The 21,409-nt window shown below is 46.8% G+C and overlaps 1 protein-coding gene across 8 annotated transcripts in view; it reads right to left on the bottom strand.

Moving 5' to 3' along the window:
* Positions 1-14,031, bottom strand: part of ADGRF5 (adhesion G protein-coupled receptor F5) — a 129,456-nt gene extending 115,425 nt beyond the window's left edge. For 4 of the 8 annotated variants that reach the window (XM_013978015.3, XM_084968306.1, XM_084968297.1 and 1 more), the window contains exon 1: positions 13,932-14,031. In XM_013978015.3, coding sequence (XP_013833469.3) covers positions 13,932-14,012 — 81 coding nt within the window. In that variant the 5' untranslated portion in view covers positions 14,013-14,031. Of the gene's footprint in view, positions 1-13,476; positions 13,666-13,931 lie in introns of those variants that run through there. The other 4 variants (XM_084968307.1, XM_084968310.1, XM_084968300.1 and 1 more) reach the window with 1 other exon arrangement.
* Between the last annotated feature and the right edge of the window lie 7,378 nt (positions 14,032-21,409).

Here is a 21,409-nt window from a genome sequence, read left to right on the forward strand (position 1 = left end):
TAGGCGTGGAGGGGGGCAGTCCTTGAGGCACTAGCCTGCTGTGATCTCCTCTTTAGGCAAAGCTTAAAGCTTCTTTTTCTGTTTCCTCCAACTCTGTCTCCATGTTTCTATTTGGCATCGGTGTACAGAGGTGGCTGAGATTTAGGTAACACAGGTTTGATTTAACAGATACAGGCAGAGCCTGGTGATCTGCATGCAGACCAATCCACCAGTCAATTGGCTTCCTGGCCAACTTTGGACCACACTTGGACAAGCCATAATTTGTATCATCTTTCAGATTTTCTATGCCATTTACCATTCTCTGTACCAATAGTTTACATGATTGCAAAACCGAAAGTAGAGACGTGAAAGGGATGAGATTTTTCGACATGAAGAGCAGCTCCCATATTTTTCCCTTGCAGTCCCAGGGAAAGATACGGGATACTGTCACCCACCCAGAGCTGGGTGAGCCTCTCCCAGCCTTCTAAGATGGTCCCTGCCCTGCTGCGCTCTCCTGGGGGACGGGGCTTTGGGAGGATTCCATGCTGAGTAGCCAGGCTTGGTTCTCCTCCAAGCAACTGGGCAAATCAGTCTCTGTGGCTTCAAAGGATCTGCAGGTGCAGCTGTGGAAAGTTGATGTAAGCCATCTCCACTGTGAAGTGGCAACCTTGACAAAATATTAGCCCTCTCCACCATGGCAACCCCACTGCAGGTGCATGAAAATACGGCATCACTCATGACACCTTCAGACCCTTGAGAGGATTTTTTTTTTTTTTTTTTTTTTTTTGCTATTTCTTGGGCTGCTCCCACGGCATTTGGAGGTTCCCAGGCTAGGGACTGAATCAGAGCTGTAGCCACCAGCCTATGCCAGAGCCACAGCAACGCGGGATCCGAGCCGTGTCTGCAACCTACACCACAGCTCACGGCAACACCAGATCCTTAACCCACTGAGCAAGGCCAGGGATCGAACCTGAAACCTCATGGTTCCTAGTCAGATTTGTTAACCACTGAGCCACGATGGGAACTCCGAGGGGATTTTTAAGTTCAACCTGAAATCCAAGTTGTCATTCATTTCTGCTTTTAAACAAACTGAACACTCATGTAGGAAGTACTTAGATCGTGATTTCCATTTTGAGAAAAGGGAAATACCCTTGGTAGTAGAGTAGGTTAACTTAAAAATTATATGTGAGGAGTTCCTGTCATGGCACAGCAGAATCAAATCCGACTAGGAACCATGAGGTTGCAGGTTCGATCTCTGGCCTCACTCAGTGGGTTAAGGATCCCATGTTGCAGTGAGCTATGGTGTAGGTCGCAGATGTGGCTCAGATCCTGTGTTGCTGCGGCTGTGGTGTAGGCCGGCAGCTGTAGCTCTCATTGGACCCCTAGCCTGGGAACCTCCATATATGCGGGAGCGGCCCTAAAAAACAAACAAACAAAAAAAAATTATATGTTAATAAAAACTCGTTAACACATCCATCCCCAAATAGTAAAGATGTTATTTAAGCTCAGGGATAAGTTCACCAAAATGTCTGTTTGTTGAATGACACTTTGACGTTCCCAAACATTTACTGAAAACCCTATGAGCCAAGTGCTGTGCTGGGGGCCAGAAACAAAAAAAGGTATAAAATGGCATCCCTACTGCCTAAGAAGGAAGGGTGGGAATAATTGCTGAAAATACAAGCACAAAAGGCACTGCCATGAAGGACTGTGAGAGGTTTTTCAAAACAGAAGAAAGGTATTTATGAAACAGAAATAGACTCACAACTATAGACGACAAACTTATGTTGAAGAGGGATAAAATTAGGAGTTTGTAATTAACAGACACATACTTCTTTTTTTTTTTGGTCTTTTTTCGCCGTTTCCAGGGTCACTATGGAGGTTCCCAGGCTAGGGGTTGAATCAGAGCTGTAGCCGCCGGCCTATACCAGAGCCACAGCAACGCAGGATCCGAGCCGTGACTGTGACCTACACCACAGCTCAAGGCAATGCTGGATCCTTAACCCACTGAGCAGGGCCAGGGACCGAACCCACAACCTCATCATTCCTAGTCGGATTCATTAACCACTGCACCATGACTGGAACTCCAACAGATACACACTTCTATATTTAACATGGATAAACAACAAAGACCTACTGTTTACCATAGGGAACTATATTCAATATTTCATAATAACCTATAAGAGGAAATAATCTGAAAAGAAAATATATATAGTTATATATGTATCTATATATGTCTATATAAGTGTGACTATATATAGTATATATAGAGAGTTATATATGTCTATATGTATATATGTAACTGAATCACTTTGCTATACACCTGAAACTAATACAACATTGTAAATCAAATATAATTCAATAAAAAATAATGTTATTTTTAAACAAGAGAGGTCATCTTTCTACAGGGATTGGGAGATGTAGAAATGAAGTAATCTGGTGGCATTTAAAATAGGCCTTGGTTGGAGTGTTCGTAGTGGCTCAGTGGAAACGAATCCAACTAGCATCTATGAGGACGCAGGTTCGATCCCTGGCTCCACTTAGTGGGTTAAGTATCCAGTGTTGCCGTGAGCTGTGGTGTAGGTCGCAGACATGGCTTGGATCCCATGTTGCTGTGGCTGTGGCGTAGGCCAGCAGCTACAGCCCCAATTTGACCCCTAGCCTGGGAACCTCCATATGCCGTGGGTGTGGCCCTAAGAAGAGAAACATTTTAAAAATTAAACAAATAAAACAAAATAGGCGTTGGATGATCTGTAATTTACTTAACAGAGAAGGGAGAGAAGAGGACCCTGGACAGAGGGATGATGTGCAGCAGGGAAATGATGCAGATGAAGAAGAGCAGGTGGTCCAGACCGGAAGTTGAAGGAACAGCAGAGGGAAAGGAAGCTGCAAAGAAAACTGAGAAGTAGGATGGAAGCCAGGAGACTGTGCATTCCAGAAGGCAGGGACAAGAGCAGAGAAGGTGGTAGTCCATGAGATCAAATGCTGTAGACTATGCAGTAAGGTGGGTTTGGGGTCATAGTTTTGGCAAGAACATTAGCTAAGGTGCCCCAGCCATCAGGGTGATGGGGAGATAGATCCTGGAGCGATAGAACAGAGTGGTTGGCTGGGTGTTTGGTGGTGACATGAAGACACCAACCTCAACAATTCTTTCAGGCATTTCACCATGAGGAGAGGAAGATGGAAGTGTGGCTTGGGGTTGGGTTAAGAGCTGCTGCCTCAGTTGTTTAGCCAGGAGGTGGTCCTGAGCCTTAAGGGACATTGGAGAGAGTTCCCTTTGTGGCTCAGGGGAAACAAATCTGACTAGTAGCCATGAGTTTGCAGGTTCGATTCCTGGCCTCGATCAGTGGGTTAAGGATCTGGCATTGCCATGAGCTTCGGTGTGGCTCGGATCTGGTGCTGCTGTGGCTGTGGCGTAGGCCAATTTGACCCCTAGCCTGGGCACTTCCATATGCCATGGATGTGGCTCCAAAAAGCAAAAAAAAAAAAAAAATTTTTTTTGCATTGGAAAGAGCCAATCAGAGGGGAGTGTTATGAGGCCCCTACGAGGGTGGGAGGGGTGAGCAGCCAGCTCTGGATACAGGCAAGGACCGTCTCTTCCCTTGAGGCAGGAAAGGAGGAAGAAGAGATGATTGTGGAAGGAGGTACTTGAGTGGAGTTGGTGGTGGGAGGCCAGGGGAGCGATTTCCTCTGAGGCAAAGCTGTCTCCCGAGAGTGAGGTTTGTGCACGTGTGCGCGTCCCTGTGCATGCCTGTGTGCACTTGGCTGTGCCGGTGCTTGGAGAGCTGAGAGCAGTGGGGACACCAGGAAACTGTCTGGGGATCATCGGGGTCTCCAGCTGCACAAGGGCTCGGGGACCTCTTCTGATCTTTCTGGACTCAGATCACACAGTTCCCTGGCTTCCTTGCACTCTCATGTGCAACGCATGTGCGCGCGCGCGCGACAGAAATATATTAGGTGGGCTTGAAGTTCCTGGCAGACAGAATATCTGCTTTCCCTCGGTTCCTGGTGGAGTTCAAGTACGTAGCCTTTGCTCCATAGAGAACCTGGTTCGTAGGAAGATCTTTCTATGCCTCTTTGTGTGCCTGCTTTAGCCAGACTCCAAAGTGGAAAAAGCAACTACTCTTCTGCAAGGATCCTGCCATGGGCACAGGGAACTGAAACTGGGTCAGCATTTTCAGCACAAAAGTATATTATGGTGAATAAAGGAGAAATTTTATCTGGTCTAGACCATGACTGGGTGTATGTTTGATACTGAATGAGGGCTTTTAAAAAGAAGTAAGTTTTGGAATTCCCATTGTGGCACAGCGGAAATGAATCCGACTAGGCATGAGATTGCGGGTTCGATCCCTGGCCTTGCTCAATAGGCTGAGGATCCGGCGTTGCCGTGAGCTGTGGTGTAGGTCGAAGATGTGGCTCAGATCTGGTGTTGCTGTGGCTGTGGTGTAGGCCGGTGGCTACAGCTCTGATTCACCTCCTAGCCTGGGAACCTCCATATGCCTTGGGTGCGGCCCTAAAAAAGACAAAAGACAAAAAAACATAAATAGAAGTAAGTTTTATGCTTTATTACCTATTTCCTCTCCACCAAGACACAAACACACATGTAGCACCTATATGCTCATGTAACGGCAGGTGCACCCACAGCCCAAGTCTGAAATCTTTCTGCTTCTTAGAAGGTTGGAAGCGTGATTTCTCCACGATGAGGAAGGCAGACGAGAGAAAGGGTTAAGAAAGGATCTCGAGCAACACGCTTCCATGTGTCCTTTGAGGAGTAACAAAGAGAGGAAGCACAGCCTTTGTGGAAGGAAATTCCCAGGCCCTACTTCGGACATTCTCGACCTGCCCTGTGAACCCCTGAGGGGTGTCTGATAATAAACACTTGCAAACAAAACAATCCATAAAGGCGTTGTTTTTTTTTTTTTTAACTAACATTCTCACATTTTTTACCAAAGGGCTAAACACCTTTTCCTGCATCCGTAGACCCGGAGGGGGCCTGGCCGTCCACCTGCTGGCAGAGCCCAACCGTCTTGTCCAGGGTCAGGGATGGCATTTCTCTGTGCCCGTCTCCTTGCCCCTGGGGTCTCTGACTGCACAGGGCCCCATCCTCATAGGGGCGGCTGGGATATGGATGGTAGACCCCACACAGGACGGGTATGGACTGCTGTGTACAGACCTTCCTTAGCAACCCCCAGCCCCAACCCTGAACATTGCAACATTGACAACGCAGTGACCTTCCCAGGAGTCGGGAGAGCTTGACAAAGGCATGAAAACGCTCTGAGACAAGCGTGCGCATTAAGGAACAGATTAGGGGTCCTCCTCTGCAAGGACGAAAAACCAAACCAAACCAAAACCAAAAAAGCAAACCCCAAAAGAACAGCAATAAAAACACCTGCAGGCTTGATGGGAAATATTTTAACAGCCATTTCATGAAAGGAGCTTAATGCACATTGAGACCAAAATGCAACACTTTATGCGAAAGTTTAGTCTGGGTCTGTTTATTTATAATATTGCACCTTCTTTCTCCACCAAAGGATGTGAGGTTTGTCGCACCCACTTTGTATATACATCAATCAAGGATTAGAAACTGGTCTAGGATAATAGGGAAGATCTAGGTGACTCAGGTGTCAGATAGCTTTTTGTGTGTGTGTGTGTGTGTGTGTGTGTGTGTGTGTGTGTGTGTGTGTGTGTGTGTGAGAGAGAGAGCTGTGTGTACATGCATTCAGGCTTTTTAAACTAGAATATGCTAAACAAACAAACAAACAACAAAAAACAAAAAACAAACCAAAAAAAAAAAACCTCCTTTATTAATTGCAGTCTAAAACAGGATCTCAGAATGACCTCTCTGTTTCTCCACTAGACCAGAATCCACTTCACAGCTCAGGTGAGGATTGAGTAGATGCCCAACTACAAGTAGAAGACTGAGCCTTTCTATCTGAAAAGCCATTACTGGTCTTTGGGCATCTTTTTTTTTTTTTTTTTTTTTTTTTCTTTTTTAAGGCAGTACCTACAGTGTTTGGAAATTTCCAGGCTAGGGGTCAAATCAGAGCAGCAGCTGAGGCCTACACTACAGCCAGCACAACACCACATCCACACTGGATCCAAGCCACATCCGAGACCTATATGGCATCTGCAGCAACACTAGATCCTTAACCCACTGATCAAGGCCAGGGATTGAACCCACATCCTCACGGACCCTGTGTCCGGGTTCTTAAACTGCTGAGCCACAACAAGAACTTGAGATATTTTTAGATGAAATAATCATACATGTCTATGCATCTGCATGTGCCCAGAGCTGCTGGGCGACCTGCATGGTGGTGACCTTGGCACTGAGGACCATGGAGACCAAGGGATTGACAGGTTCCAGATTTCTCAGTGGGCAGGGTTACTCTGAGCCTTCCACTCAGGCCCCCTGCTGCCCTTTGTACTATAACAATGCCCGGAAACTCAGGCTTGTTGGAGGAAATTCCCAGGGCCTCAGTTTGGACATTAGACAGATGCTTTGCTATGCTGGGCGGGCTGATGTGCATCTAAAAATAAACATGGTCTGCATGGGTTCCTACGATCTCTGTCCTGCATAGTGGATTATATTTCAAAGGGATTTTTTTAAATCGTTTTCAAGAAAGTGAGCCTAGGTAAACCTGGCGACTAACTATACTGTAGCAGTTGCTGATATTCATTCCTATGGAAAAAGGACAGCTTCTTTGGCCCGAAATTTCAAAACAAGGTTAAAGCCATCAGAAGCAGGTTGAGGGAGTTCCCGTCGTGGTGCAGCAGAAATGACTCCAACTAGGAACCATGAGGTTGCAGGTTCGATCCCTGGCCTTGCTCAGTGGGTTAAGGATCCAGCGTTGCCCCGAGCTATGGTCATAGATGCGGCTTGGATCCCACGATGCTATGGCTCTGGTGAAGGCCGGCAGCTGTAGCTCCAATTAGACTCCTAGTCTGGGAATCTCCATATGCCGGAGCAGTGGGGGATGGATGCAGGTCCCTCCCTCACCAAGCTAAAGCCTCCCCTTTGTCAGTGCCCCCAGGTACTTAGAGCTGCAGAGAAGCTGTTAACATGGGGCTCATTTAGCAGAAAAGGAAAAGTGGGTGGAAAAGAGTGGCCAATGAACTTGACTCAGAGCAGGCAGCCAGCCCCAGCCAATTCTCCTCTCTCCCCAAAAGTCAAATATCCCACTCAGTCTTCATAATTTAGAGGACGGTAGAACCATTCATGTTGCATTTTTTAAAATGAGATTTCTAGATGGCTGAGAATATAGAGCCATATCATACTGTTTTCATTTTATAGATAGAACAGAAAGCAGGGACCAAGCTCTGAGTCTTCCTATTACTTGCCTGACCCCAGTTTGGCTGACAACAGACCCCAAAGGGGGCAATTTTCCGTCAAATAGGAATGTGTTGGTAGCCCAAGAAGCAACCCACAGTCTAGTTAAAGAGTAACCCAAGAAGAGCGGTTTGCAGTGAACTTTTCCCATTCTCATTGCTCTCATTTCTTGTTTGCTTTTTCCTGGAAGTCCAACCTTCTGAGTATTGCTGCAGAGACCCTGTTTAAAAAGAATCACAGGAGTTCCCGTTGTGGCGCAGTGGTTAATGAATCCGACTGGGAACCATGAGGTTGTGGGTTCCGTCCCTGCCCTTGCTCAGTGGGTTAACGATCCGGCGTTGCCATGAGCTGTGGTGTAGGTTGCAGACGCGGCTCAGATCCCGAGTTGCTGTGGCTCTGGCGTAGGCCAGCAGTTACAGCTCCGATTCGACCCCTAGCCTGGGAACCTCCATATGCCGCGGAGGCGGCCCAAAGAAACAGAAAAAAGACCAAAAAATATATAAATAAATAAATAAATAAATAAATAAATAAATAAATAAATAAAAAGAATCACAGCTGATGGGTAGGGCTAGCTGGTCAGAAGGCAGCCCTATCACTCTGCAGCCTGATGAGGGTTTTTTGTTTTGTTTTGTATGCAGACCTATGGCGGGTGGCTTGGGCTGGAACCCTGACATCACAGGACTCTTGGTAGCTCAGAGCGGGAAGGGCCTTGAGGTCATCACCCAGACCCCACCCTGTTCGGGCATCCCTTTGGGAACACCGTGGCCCTGGTCTTCGAGGGTGCTGGAACGCTGCCCAGGACAGGGCGTTCACCTGCCACAAGGCAGCTCACCCGGCTTTAGTCCGTTCTGATGGTGGGTAAATCCTTCCGCACAGGGAGCCCCAACGTGTTAGTTACCATGTGATTTCCACGCACCCACCCTCTGCTGACCTCTTTGCCCACAAAGAGCCATCTTTAAATATTTGAAAGCAGCCTTCATGGGCAGCCAGACTTACTTCAATGGTCCCTGGCTCCTTCAATTATCCTGCAAATGACAGTCTTCTCATTTTCACCGTCTTGGTCAGCCTCTTTTCAGATCTGGTCTATTTTTTGAGGCAACATATTGGGTAATTTAGCTAATTAATCTTCTCTACACCCTTGCTTGATAAATATTATCTGCATTTTCAGAAACACATCTAAGACTTGATGAGATGCAGCTATTTTTTTTTTTACCATTTTTATGCAGATTAAAGATACATGACAGTCAGAAATGCCAACGATGGAAGTTCTTTTCTACATTCTTGAGATTAAGATTTTGAGAACTGTATATCTGTATTTCATAATCCCATTTTTTTTGGGGGGGGCACACCTGCAACAGGCGAAATTTCCTGGGCCAGGGATCAAACCCACACCACAGCGATGACCCAAGCCATGGCAGTGACAACACCAGCTCCTCAACCACTAGGCCACCAGGGAACTCTGATACAACTACTTCTTGAAAGAAGTAGCAGATGACAGATTCAAAACTGGGTCTGCCTCTTTCTAGCCCACCCCATGCCTCTGATGAGAAAAGAAATGTTGACGTGTTGTTATAGGCAAAGCTGATCTCAGATATATCCTGAAATCTGTGGCAGGTCATTAGAAATCTCCCATGCAGATTAACCTTTTTTTTTTTTTATTGTTGCTACCAGGTGTGCTTATGGACAGAGTTTAATGTTAACCTGAGAGGTTACAAAATAACCAGCAGAAAACACTTTGGCTGCTGTGAGGCAATTACAAACAAGGTGGGTGTGCAGCAAACATGGAGGCAAAGAGATGCATGAGGCACAGGAAGCAAGAAGGAACTCAGGTGGTCCAGAGGGCATTTCATTTGGAAGCTTCACACAGGGAGGGAGCAAGAGATGAGGACACAGAGAAGGAAAGGGTGGCCCCCCGCACGTGCCTAAAGCGTTTGCTGCAGCCTAAGCCTGACCGTTGTGTCTTGAGAACAAAAGCAAAGTGTCTATTTCCTCCCAGCTGTCCATGCAGCCGGTGGGAATGCAAAGCTCAGGACAAATGTGGGAATGCAAAGCTCAGCACGAAGGATACCCCACCCAGCCCCCCCAACCTCTGAGTCTAGGTGAAATCTGGTTAAGATCCAAATCTTTTTCTTTCTTTTTTTTAAAATTACTCAATGAATTTTGTTACATTTACAGTTGTACAACAAGCCACAAATCTTTAAATGGGAATACTATGAAGCCATAAAAAAGGAAATAATGCCATTTGCAGCTACATGGGTAGAACTAGAGATTATCATCATACACTAAGTGAAAAGTCACCAAGAGAAAGACAAATACCATTTATTTATGGGATATAAAATAAGACACAAATCAACCTATCTATAAAACAGAAACAGATTCACAGACCCAGAGAGCAGACCCTTGTTTGCCAAGGGGGAGGGGTTGAGAGAGGTATGGAGTAAGAAGCTGGGGTAGAAGATGCAAAGCTATTATATCTGGAGGGGAAAGACAACAAGGTCTTACTGTATTCAATGTCCTGTGACAAACCATAATGAAAAATATTAAACAAGAATATGTGTGTAATTAAATCACTTTGCCATACAGCAGAAATTAACACAACATTGTAAATCAACTGTATTTCAATTTTTAAAAAATCTTGAAGTTCCTGCTGTGGTGCAGTGGGGTAAGAATCCAACGGCAGTGGCTTGGGTTGCTGCAGAGGTGCAGGTTCGATTCTTGGCCTGGGAACGTCCGTATGCCACGGGTATGGCCATTAAAAAAAAGAAAAATCTTTACATGGGGAAAAAAGAGCCCAAGGGTAGTCGCAGCCATGCCGCAGTGAGGGTCAGGGATCTCCTTTTGGCTGTCTGTCTCTAAGGTTTCTAGATTTTTCCTGCACTCCTTGGTGGAGCTACTTCCCTCCCTTCCCTGGCTGCTTTCCAGAAGCAGAGACGGCCTGAGGATGACACTGCCTCCCTCCTCAGCTGCCCTACTTCGAACCAGCTCTCCACCCACCAAGGCACGCCAAGTGGATTCTGCTTAGTTGCAGGGCACTGCTCCCTGGCAGCCTCTGCCACATGGTGTTTGATGGAAAGTGGCAAAGGATGACATTCATGTCACAGCTGAGCACAGGGGCTCAGTCATGACATGACTCCCTTCCATCTCCTCTTTGCCAGGTGGCCTCAGGGAACGACAGAGCCCTGCCCTTCAAATCCTCACGTAGCATGACAGTCGGGAAGGCTGACAGTCCCTGGAGGGTATCGTCCCTGGACACTCAGGAAGCCAGGGGCTTCTTCGCCTTACAGCTCTCTGTCTTGGGCACCGCCTGAGAAAATTAAGGTCCAGAGAACAGATGGGGCCAGCCCTCCTCCTGGCAAGGGAGTTGCAGGTGCTGGACTATATCGCAGCGCTGAAGCACAGCCCAGCTTTCTTCCTACTAAATCACTCTGCCTTCAAGCTCCTGCTTTCTTTACATGGAGGTGCCAGCTTTCGTTAGAGATAAGATATTTAATTTTCTTTCAGGCTACTTTTTCCCTTTCTTTCTTTCAGGCTTTTTGAGGAGAAGCAAGAGAGGAGGATTAAAAAAAAAAAAAAAAAAAAAAAAAGCACATCCTCCAAGTTCCCTGGTGGTCTGACAGGTTAAGGATCTGCTGTTGTCACTGGTGTGGCTTGGGTCACTGCTGTGGTACAGCAGTGGAATCTCCACATACCATATGGGTGGCCAAAAAAAAAAACATCCATTTTCTATCTGCACAGAGGCAAGACACACATTTGTGTCCTTCGTCATCGTATTCCTAGCACGTAGTGCTGTACCTGGTATGTGGAAGGTGTTCATTATGTTTTTGCTGAAAAATGAGTAAGTCTCTGACTTGGAGAATGAGGGGCACTGAGAGAGAAACACCTCACAGGAGACACTATCCACAGCGACATAAAGAAATAGATTCTAGGAGTTCCCTGGTGGCGCAGGAGGTTAAGGATCCAGCATTGTCACTGCTGTGGTGTGGGTTCGATTTCCGGCCCGCAAACTTCTGCGGCCTGGAAAAAAAGAAGTAGATTCTAAAAGGCATGGCACCGGATAGGTCCTCAAAATAGTTGGTGAACAAAATGAATCCGTCAAATCTCATGTGGGAAAATGATACAGAGATTGGCACGCTCCTTGAAAAACTTCAAACTATATAGCTCTCAATCTGGCGGCGACTGGGGGTTCTTTGCTCAACATATCCATTCATGGATTCATCCATTCGTTCATTCATGAATTCAGAAATACTGAGCACAAGCTATGCCCCTGGCATTGGTCTAAGGGTTATGGTTTCAGAAATCAGTGAGCAGAAACTCCTCAAGGATGAAAATAAACCTAGCAACCATCACTTAATAAACTAAGGGCTATGATAGAAGCATTTCGCTAAGTGCCATAAAACCACGGACTTGAGGGTCACTTAGTATAAGGCAGACTGGGGGGGGGGGAACAGTCTGGCAGCAGTGGGTACTCAGGTGGAGAAGATGAATGAAGTTATCGGGGTCACAGGGCACAGCACCCAGAGACATAGGTGGGCATCAGAGCTCTGGGGTCTTAGGGAAATGGAAGTGTTTGGGTAGAGCTGGAAAGTCAGGGGCTGAGAGGAGGCTGGACAGGCTGATAAGGAGCAGATCTTGAAGACTCAAGGTCAGGTCTAGCCTCCTTAAGTCTTGGGGGCTTTGGGCTTCACGAACTTTTTTTTTTTTTTTTTTGTCTTTTTTGTCTTTTTGCTTTTTCTAGGGCCGCACCCACGGCATATGGAGGTTCCCAGGCTAGGGATTGAATCGGAGCTGTTGCTGCTGGCCTACACCAGAGCCATGGCAACACGGGATCCGAGCCGCTTCTGCAACCTACACTACAGCTTACGGCAACGCTGGATCCTAACCCACTGAGCAAGGCCGGGGGTCGAACCTGCAACCTCCTGGTTCCTAGTTGGATTTGTCAACCACTGAGCCACGACAGGAACTCCCTGGGCTTCACAAACTTTAAAGTGCATATGAATGCATCACCCAGGGATCTGGTTAAGGTGCAGATTCAGTTAAGTCTGAGAAGATCTGAGAAGGTGATAGCGAACCTGCATCTCTAACAAGCTGCCCAATGATGCCTGATGCACCTGGACCCCTCGTACCTTTTAGGCTGTAAGCCATGGGGTGCAATGGAGATATTTCAGGATCAGACATGATTAGAATTGCATTTTCCAAAGAACCATGTAGCAGGGTGTGGAGGGCGGGATGGAAGGAGACAGGGCTGGGGTATGATACAGAAATGGCAAGAAATTTTGAGCATCTGAACTAAATAAGTTAGGAAAGAACAGTCAACACGCCAAGAAACAGGTGCAAATTGACTGGTATGGAGTTGCTCTAAAACATTTCTCCCAGAGGAAAGGTCGCTTGTGAGGTCAAAAGTGAAACAATAAATCCTAAGAGGCTTTTTAAAATCAGAGAAACATGTAGCATTATTTGAATCAGCCTAGACACCCCCCACAGCTCTGCATCTCCTCGAACACTTCATCTCGAGCCCCAATAATAACTGGAAAAAAGCAAAATCCCTGTAGATAATGACCACAAGAGAATAAAGACAATCAGCCATCTCCATCCTCACTTGAAAGACCTTGTCACTACTTGCGTCTCGTTTCAGGACACTTCAGAGAGAATGATTATTTCATAACAAATTCTGGAAAATCACAAGGCAGTCCACCTGAACACAGGGAGCCTTCAATGTTTTTGACTGACAGGAGCCGAAATTAGAAACAACGATTTATATTCCCTGTTAGAAAATCCTTTAACTGAAAGACTCAGAAAAATTAAAAAAAAAAAAAAATCAAGACCCGTAGCTACATCTACCTTGTTGAAAAAGAAAAGAAGACGGTCCCCTTTTTTCTCTTAGAAGCCCCCGAATGCAGCTTCTGATGGGATCTGTCTTCCCAAGCAAAAAACAATCAGCCTCAGGTTCCCTGTCCTAGGCTGCTTGGCATTCTTTCTCCAAAGAGGTACAAATCTTTCTCCAAAGGTGACCCAAAGTCCACCTCCCCTCTCACTGTGTTTCTTCACGGTCCTGTAAACGAGTGCATGTCCACCAGACACGCAGGTGAAAAGCATGCAGCCAACTAGAAAAAACCATATGGACACACGCGTCTGCTTCAACAAATGAACCAAAGAGAAAAGGGCAGCAGACCTACCTTTCTCTTCGGTGCTGTGCAGGCTCCTGAAATTTAACCCTGGACCGAAAAGCTTCCCAGCAGGCAGTGAAACTTAAAGGCCTCCCATTCAATCCCACGGCCCCGGCGGGGAGGGTGGGGTTTCCCCAGGTCAGACCTGAGCTCCTCGGGCTCACAGGGACCTCAGGGAGCAGAGGTGACCTGCCTTCTATTTTCTGCTGCAGGAAGAGCCTCAGTGTGGCTGGACGTGGGGGCGGAGGCCGGGGGAAGGGAAGTAATATGGGAACCGTATTAAATACAAGCTCCTCTTCACATGATTTCCTGTATTAGGTGCCTGGTGCCTCTCTCCGGGCTCCCTCGGGGAAATAAGAAATTTAAACGTGTCCTTTGGCCACTGGCAAGATGAGAATAAACATGCTAAGAATCATGGAAATAAGAAGGAGCGGGGGGCTGGCTGATGGGCCAGCTAGGTTTACCTTGTACCAAGGGCTTTCTTCCTGAAGTTCCTTCAAGTGTTTGACTCTGCAAAAGTCAAGAAGGCTCGCATCCTCTTCCATGGAGCTGAAGGATTTTTCTGGCCATGGTCCAGAGCTCTTGCTCCAGAGCCGCTGGGGAGAGGCAGGCCTGAGAAGGGTCTGTTGGCCCAGCCTGAGGAAAACCCTCTCACTGTGTCTCTGGACACGCGATGACAGTCTGTAGCTAATTTTAATGCGATTCCTCAAGTCCCTGGGTCATTTTGTTTGAGGGTTTAAAGATTAATCTGAAGACTAGCATCCATAGATGGCTTAGAAGCAGGACCCCTTCCATAATTGGTGGGGCAGGATGCAAAATGAAAATGTGAGGCCACGCCTTCAAAAATTAAGGATCTCGGAGTTCCCATTGTGCTTAATAGGTTAAGAATACAACTCGTCTTCATGAGGATTCAGGTTTGATCCTTGGCTTCGCTCAATGGGTTAAGGATCTGGTGGTGTCGTGAGCTGTGGCATAAGTCACAGATACGGCTAGAATCCAGTGTTGCTGTGGCTGTGATGTAGGCTGGCAGCTGCAGCTCCGATTCGACCCCTACCCTGGGAAATTTCATATGCTGCAGGTGCAGCCCGAAAAAGCATAAACATTTTTTAAAAATTAAGTATCTTGAGATGGCGACAGCAGCATGTTAAACCTAGCGTGGGGGCCCTTCTGGGTGCAGGGCTGTTTGTCGCTGTAGAAGATGAACCTCCCTGAGGCCTGTCCTGCCATAGTGTCACTAAACTCAAATTTGTGAGCCCAGCACACAGTAAGACCAAACAATCCAACACATGGAAGCAGAGAAAGGTTAATGCAGGGTCATGCAAGGAGATGCAGGGGCTCATGCCCCCCAGACCCCAACCTCCATGAAAGGGTTTCAGCAAGGCATCTTTACAGGGGGAGGGGGGAGTTCCTACTGTGGTGCAGCAAAAACAAATCCGACTCTTAACCATGACATTGTGAGTTTCACCCCTTGCCTGGCTCAGTGGGTTTAAAGATCCATTTGGCATTGCCTTGAGCTGTGGTGTAGGTTGCAGACACAGCTCGGATCTAGCCTTGCTGTGGCATAGAGGGGCAGCTGCAGTTCTGATTTGACCCCAGCCTGGGAATTTCCTTGTGTCATGGGTGTGGCATATGGGGGGAGTGTCCCTTGGGATGTGATCACTCATGCGCAGGTCTCTGATTGGCTGCTGGTGAGGTTTCATGGTTGTGTCACAGGGGTTCATTTTTTCTATCCTGAGGCTCCTGAAGGCCTGGGGTCTACGTGCTAAAAGTCATTGGGTAGTTAATGTCTTCCATTTGGTGGTGGTTTTTAGCATCCGAAAAACTCAGGAAATATGCATGAAATACTATTATCTGGGTACTTCAGAGAGGTGTCAAGAAAGGGATGTGGGGGAGGGGTCTCCCCCCGCCAGCTCCAGGAAGGCCCCCTAGGGTCCTGCTCAATTCCCACAGGAAGAAGGCTGGAACTCTGCGTGTGTTGATTTTAATTAGCTGTGTCCTTGAAAAGCCTGGACTATTTTGTTCAGAAAGACGACACGTGCACCCGCAGTGCCCTCAGAAGCTGGCACAAAGGGGAGAGAGGCTGGCGATGGGTGTGAGCGAGCACAGACCACAAAAACATCCCAGGGTTAAAATCCCACCAGTGGTGGAGTTCCCTTGTGACACAGTGGGTTCAGGATACAGCTTGTCACTGCAGTGGCTTCAGTTTCTGCTATGGCGTGGGTTCAGTCCCCAGCCCAGGCGTGGCCAAAAACAACAATACAGGAAAACAAAACAAAAAATTTTTGGTTTTTGTTCACGCAGTCGAAGAATGAACTCCGTGAACACACAGAGGCAGCAAGCAAGCAATATATACATAATAAAACAAGGCCTGTAGGGAATTACTCTCTGGAGCCCTTAAGCCACAAATGTAAATCAGTGGCCAAATCAAAGAAGGCATCGAAGCCCATGCTCCCACACTGACTATCTGAGTTAGTATTCTTCCTCCGTAGCAGAGACACATAGTCCAACATTTACAAAGATGATGAAAAAGTGCTTTATTCAGAATATCTAGTTTTGTGCAATCCATTGTAATTTAGTACATGCAGCGATCTCAAACAAAGCAGTGATGTTTCTTTTTTTTTCTTTTTTTGCTTTTTTAGGGCCACACCCTCAGCATATGCAGGTTCCCAGGCTAGGGGTTGAATCAGAGCTGTAGCTGCCAGCCTACGCCAGAGCCACCGCAATGCCAGATCCAAGCCGAATCTGTGACCTACACCACAGCTCACCGCAACGCCAGATCTTTAACCCCTTGAGCGAGGCCAGGGATCGAACCTGCATCCTCATGGATACTGGTAAGATTTGCTCCTGCACATCCCAGTCAGAGCAATCTCTCAATTGCAAACGTCATAAAATGACCCCCCTGCTTAAAGTCTTTCAGTAGCCCAAGGACAAAGGCCAAATGTTCAGCAGAGCTCACGGCCCCTTCCAGCCCAACTATTATCCTCTCCCACCTGCCCTCAAAACCCCCCTCCAGCCGCTCACCCTTTTCCTTCCCTCCATCTCCACCTCTCTCATCCGCCAGAAGTCGCTCTATGAAGAATGTCTTCCCCTAGCCCCCAATCCTTGGACTCTCCCATCCTCTAGAAAGTTCTTTTCTGATTCCGGGGCCCCTTGGGGATTCTCCCTCAGCAAACCATGCTCATATTTCTCAGAACACTCATAACACTCAGAAGGCAGGGAAGTCCTGTCCCTTGTCCCCATTTCCTGCTGGGCTATAAACTCTCTAAAGGCATGGACAGCCTCACACCCCAAGACTAGGACCCAGGAGGGCGTGATTCGCGTTGCGATTCGAGTTAGCAGGAGGCGCTTGATTAATTACAGCTCTCCCCTTTTTGGAAAAGGGAAAACATATGACTCAGAGGAAAACATCAGATGGTTGTTATGGTTTCATGGTTTAAACTCTGGCAGAAAAAGTGGAGTGAAGCCACAGGCAACATTGCAGGGCTCTTGATGAGCCGTTATTAAAATGCCATGGTTTGTCCTATGCTGTCTGACCCCGTCCCCATAGGGATGGTGTTATGAGTGGGACATGACCTCTATTCAGAAAATGAGGCTTTAGGCAAGAGAATGGAGAACTGAAGTTAGTAAGAAAGAGTGAAAGAAAATGGGAAGTGGTTGTAGGTGAGAAAGATGGGGGGGTGATGCCCAAATGGAAGACTGGAAAAGAAAGAGCGGAAGAGGAGGTGTGGGGGGACATGGCAGAAAGGAGAGAAAGATGGGTAAAGACTGAGAGGTGGGAAGAAGCACAAGGATCCAGCAAAGGCTGGAAAACGTAGGGGGTGGGGGGACAAAGGGGCAGAGGGAGGGGATGACTCTCCAGATCGGCATTTCATCTAGAAGCATCCAGAAACACCTTGTTCCCTCCATGACTCCTCAGTGCTTTTGCTATGCTCCCCGATACATCAAATCCGTGTTTTCTAAAAGGCAAAAGGCAGAAGGGGGGGGGGGGGTCAAGGGATGTGCCACAGAGCTGCTGTTGCAACACAAGAAATTAGCTTCTGTGTTTTGCTTGGACTTGGAAACGTTTTGAAAGTCACAGAATCATTTTTCGGTTGTGAACCCTTCATGACAATGTTGCTACTAGGATTTCCGAGCCTGGAGTCACGTATTCTGTTACCTCTCAGGGTTCCTCTGAAACAAAAGGCTACTTGCTGTAAACCTAAGGGCTGTGTTTTGCTGAGAAGCCTCGTGGAGGCTGTCAAATTGGAACACAAGGTATAGTGGTGTTACTGGCATCCGGGTTCTTGCTCACGCCTTCGAAGAATGAACTCCGAGAACACACAGGCAGCAAGCAGGCAAGGTCTTTACTATTGGAAAGCAAATAGCTCCCAGGGCTGCTGGGAGGCGGGAGAAGAGCCCCCCTCTCTATTGTCCTATAGGGGTTTTTATCCCTTAAAGATGGGGGGTACCAACGTGGGGTCCAGAAAGATGTGGTTTTCTCCCATTGGCCCTGTTCGATTACCTGTATCAGTCCTTGACCAATAGGGGTCTTAGGGGTGGAAATGTCCCCTAAGTTTTATGGTTTCTTTGTCCTTCTCTTCCCTTAGACTAAGTCACCATTCCTCTTATTCCTTTTCTATCAGTTGAGGAGTAGGTGAGAGATTAAGGTCCATGTGGGGGCAGGCACTTTCCTATAGTAAATAAAGCCTGTGGAGAAGGTACACTTTCTATAATAAAACAAGGCCTATGGGGGATTACTCTCTGGAGCCCTTAAGCCGCAAATGTTAATCAATAGCCATATCAAAGAAGGCTTCCAAGCCCATGCTCCTACACTGACTACCTGAGTTAGTATTCTTCCTCCGTAGCAGAGACACATAGTCCAACATTTATAAAGATGATGAAAAGGTGCATTATTCAGAATATCTAGTTTTGTGCAATCCATTGCAATTTAGTATATGCAGAGATCTGTAATAAAGCAATGATGTTTCTTTTTTTCTTTTTCTTTTTTGCTTTTTTAGGGCCATGCCCACAGCATATGGAGGTTCCCAGGCTAGGGGTTGAATCAGAGCTGTAGCTGCCAGCCTACGCCAGAGCCACCGCAATGCCAGATCCGAGCCATGTCTGTGACCTACACCACAGCTCACGGTAATGCTGGATCCTTAACCCCCTGAGTGAGGTCAGGGATCGAACCTGCATCCTCATGGATACTAGTAAGATTCGTTTCTGTTGAGCCGTGATGGAACTCTGAGATTTTTTTTTCTTTGAATGAGCTTTAACATCTTACTGCCCCTCCATTGATAGATGAGTTAAGTAAAATCTTGGTCATATACTCATTTAATATTTGTATGAGAGTGACTATTTCACCTTTTTGAAAATGATCTTTTATCATGCCCAGGCTGAACCATATGGCAGCGCCTCAAAAGCAGAAGCCTCCATTGGCCTGGGACAGCCAGTTGGCCTTGACAGCCAGTCCCTGGCCATCCCAGCTGGCTGGCCACTGAGCACCTAGCCTCACATGGGGACTGGGGTCCAGTGCTTTCAGAGAGTCCTTTGTCCTGGGAAGTGGGGCACTGCTGGATTGTGGGGAACCTGGTGCTAAACCGTTGGTAGATAAACCTGTTTCTGGTTTCGTATGCGGCAGAGCAGCTCCCTCGCTGTGATCTATTGAAAGTCAGGGGTTTGGAAGAAAAATAAGAATAAATAAAAAACTAAGAAAGAAAAAAAAAAGATTAAAAAAAAATGGAAAGCTATCTTTTAGGCCCTACTCCGTGAATATACTACAAAATGCTACATGTTAGGAATTTGCAGTGTCAGACCTCTGTTGTCGTCAACATTTTGCTGAATTTATATTTTCCCTGAGTATGTAAAATAAAAACAGGGAATGAACAAAGCATGTTGATCATCAGAGTAAATGAGGAAACTGCTCCACCTGAATGATGAGGCGGGGACAGAGTGTCGGGAAGGGCAGACGTGCAGGCAAAGCCCAAAGTGAGACATTAAAAAATGTAACTGGACATAGGTTTACCAGGTAACTAAAATGTTTTGAGGAGTTCCCATCGTGGCTCAGTGGTCAACAAACCCGACTAGTATCCATGAGGACATGGGTTCGATCCCTGGCCTCACTCAGTGAGTTAAGGATCCAGTGTTGCCATGAGCTGTGGTGTAGGTCACAGATGAGACTCAGATCCGGAGTTGTTGTGGCTGTGGCTGTGGCTGGCAGCTACAGCTCCCATTCGACCCCTAGCCTGGGAACCTCCATATGCTGTGGGTGCAGCCCTAAAAAGACAAAATAAGACCAAAAGAAAAAAAGAAAAAAAAGTTATTTTCACAAACTGTAATCACATAGACAAGCATCCAAAAATCAGCTATAGCCAAACTCTTGAACAGAAGGAACAGTGGTCTTTTGTCAGGAAGAATCCAGAAAATATCAGTATATTTGTGTGGTTTAGTTTCTCTCTTTTTTCTTTCTTGGCCCAGGGCTTATGGAGTTCCCCTGGGCCAGGGATAAGATCCAAGTCACAGTTGTGACCTGCATCGCAGCTGTGCAATGCCAGATTCTTAACCCACTGTACCTGGGCTGGGGATCAAATCTGCAGAGACACTGAGGATCTTTTGCACCACAGAGGGAATACCTGGTTTCTCTTTAATTTTGATATTCTTGTGGTTTTTATTGATGTGATTCAAAATACATGTATTGTTTAATATCAAAGTCATAAAATGGTTTCTCTTTAAGGAATGGTCTGTTCAATCAGTCCCATCTGCTCTCTAATAAAGAGAGTCAGTCTTGCCAGCTTTGGCTTCACGTACATTGGTGGTTAGATTAGCTGTGTTCCATTAGGCTTTTTTTTTGTCTCTGTCGACTACTAATATCACATTTATCATTGAAGACAGAGCACTAGGAGAGGACTACTCAGGAGTTCTGGGACTTTCTTTACGTCACTAAGAGATAAAGGAGAAATGTGTGTTCTGTAACATTAACCCTGTCAAGGAGTTCCCATCATGGCTCAGCAGTTAATGAACGCAACTAGTGTTCATGAGGATGCAGGTTCGATCCCTGGCCTTGCGCAGTGGGTTAAGGATCTGGCATCCATGAGCTGTGGTGTAGGTTGCACATGTGGCTTGGATCTGGCATTGCTGTGGCTGTGGTGTAGGCCAGTGGCTACAGCTCCGATTCGACCCCCATCCCCATCCTGGGAACTTCCCTATGCCTCGAGTGGGGCCCTAAAACAAACAAACAAACAAAAAACTGTTTAAGATTTACACTAAAAAAAAAAAAAATTAATCCTGTAGAGGAAAGAACATATGTTAGAAACATCGGTAGGGCTGCTTTTTTTTTTGTCTTTTTGCCTTTTTGCCTTTTCTAGGGCCACTCCCGAGGCATACAGAGGTTCCCAGGCTAGGGGTCGAATCAGAGCTGCCGCCGCTGGCCTACACCAGAGCTACAGCAATGCAGGATCCGAGCCACATCTGCAACCTACACCACAGCTCATGGCAACGCCAGATCCTTAACCCACTGAGCAAGGCCAGGGATCGAACCTGCAACCTCATGGTTCCTAGTCAGATTTGTTAACCACTGCACCATGACAGGAACTCCCAGTAGGGCTGCTTTTGGAAAATAAATTTGTACCTTAAGTAAGACCACTGTTATATGCCTCCCTGGAATAAAGGAAGCATAAAGATGATAGGTAAAATTAAGGAAGGAAGGAAGAAGGAAAGGGAAAGAAGAAGGAAGAAAGAGAGAAAAGGTAAAGAAGGAAGAGAGAAAAAGAGGGAGGAAGGAAAGGAAATAAAAAAGATCTAATATCACTAAATGCAAGGTCCTATGTCTGAGACACAGTGAGGCCAAACACACCGAAACATCAGAGTTTGCAGCAGAGAAAGATGTATTGCAGGGCCCAGCAAGGAGAACAGGAGGCTCATGCCCCCCCGAACTCCAGAACATCCATCAGCATCTCCCACAAAT

The sequence above is a fragment of the Sus scrofa genome, chromosome 7 (genome assembly GCF_054392235.1).
Source record: "Sus scrofa isolate SSC_HxYL_T2T_F1_AM1 chromosome 7, Sscrofa_HxYL_maternal_Yorkshire_Landrace_v2.0, whole genome shotgun sequence".
Lineage (NCBI taxonomy): Eukaryota > Metazoa > Chordata > Mammalia > Artiodactyla > Suidae > Sus > Sus scrofa.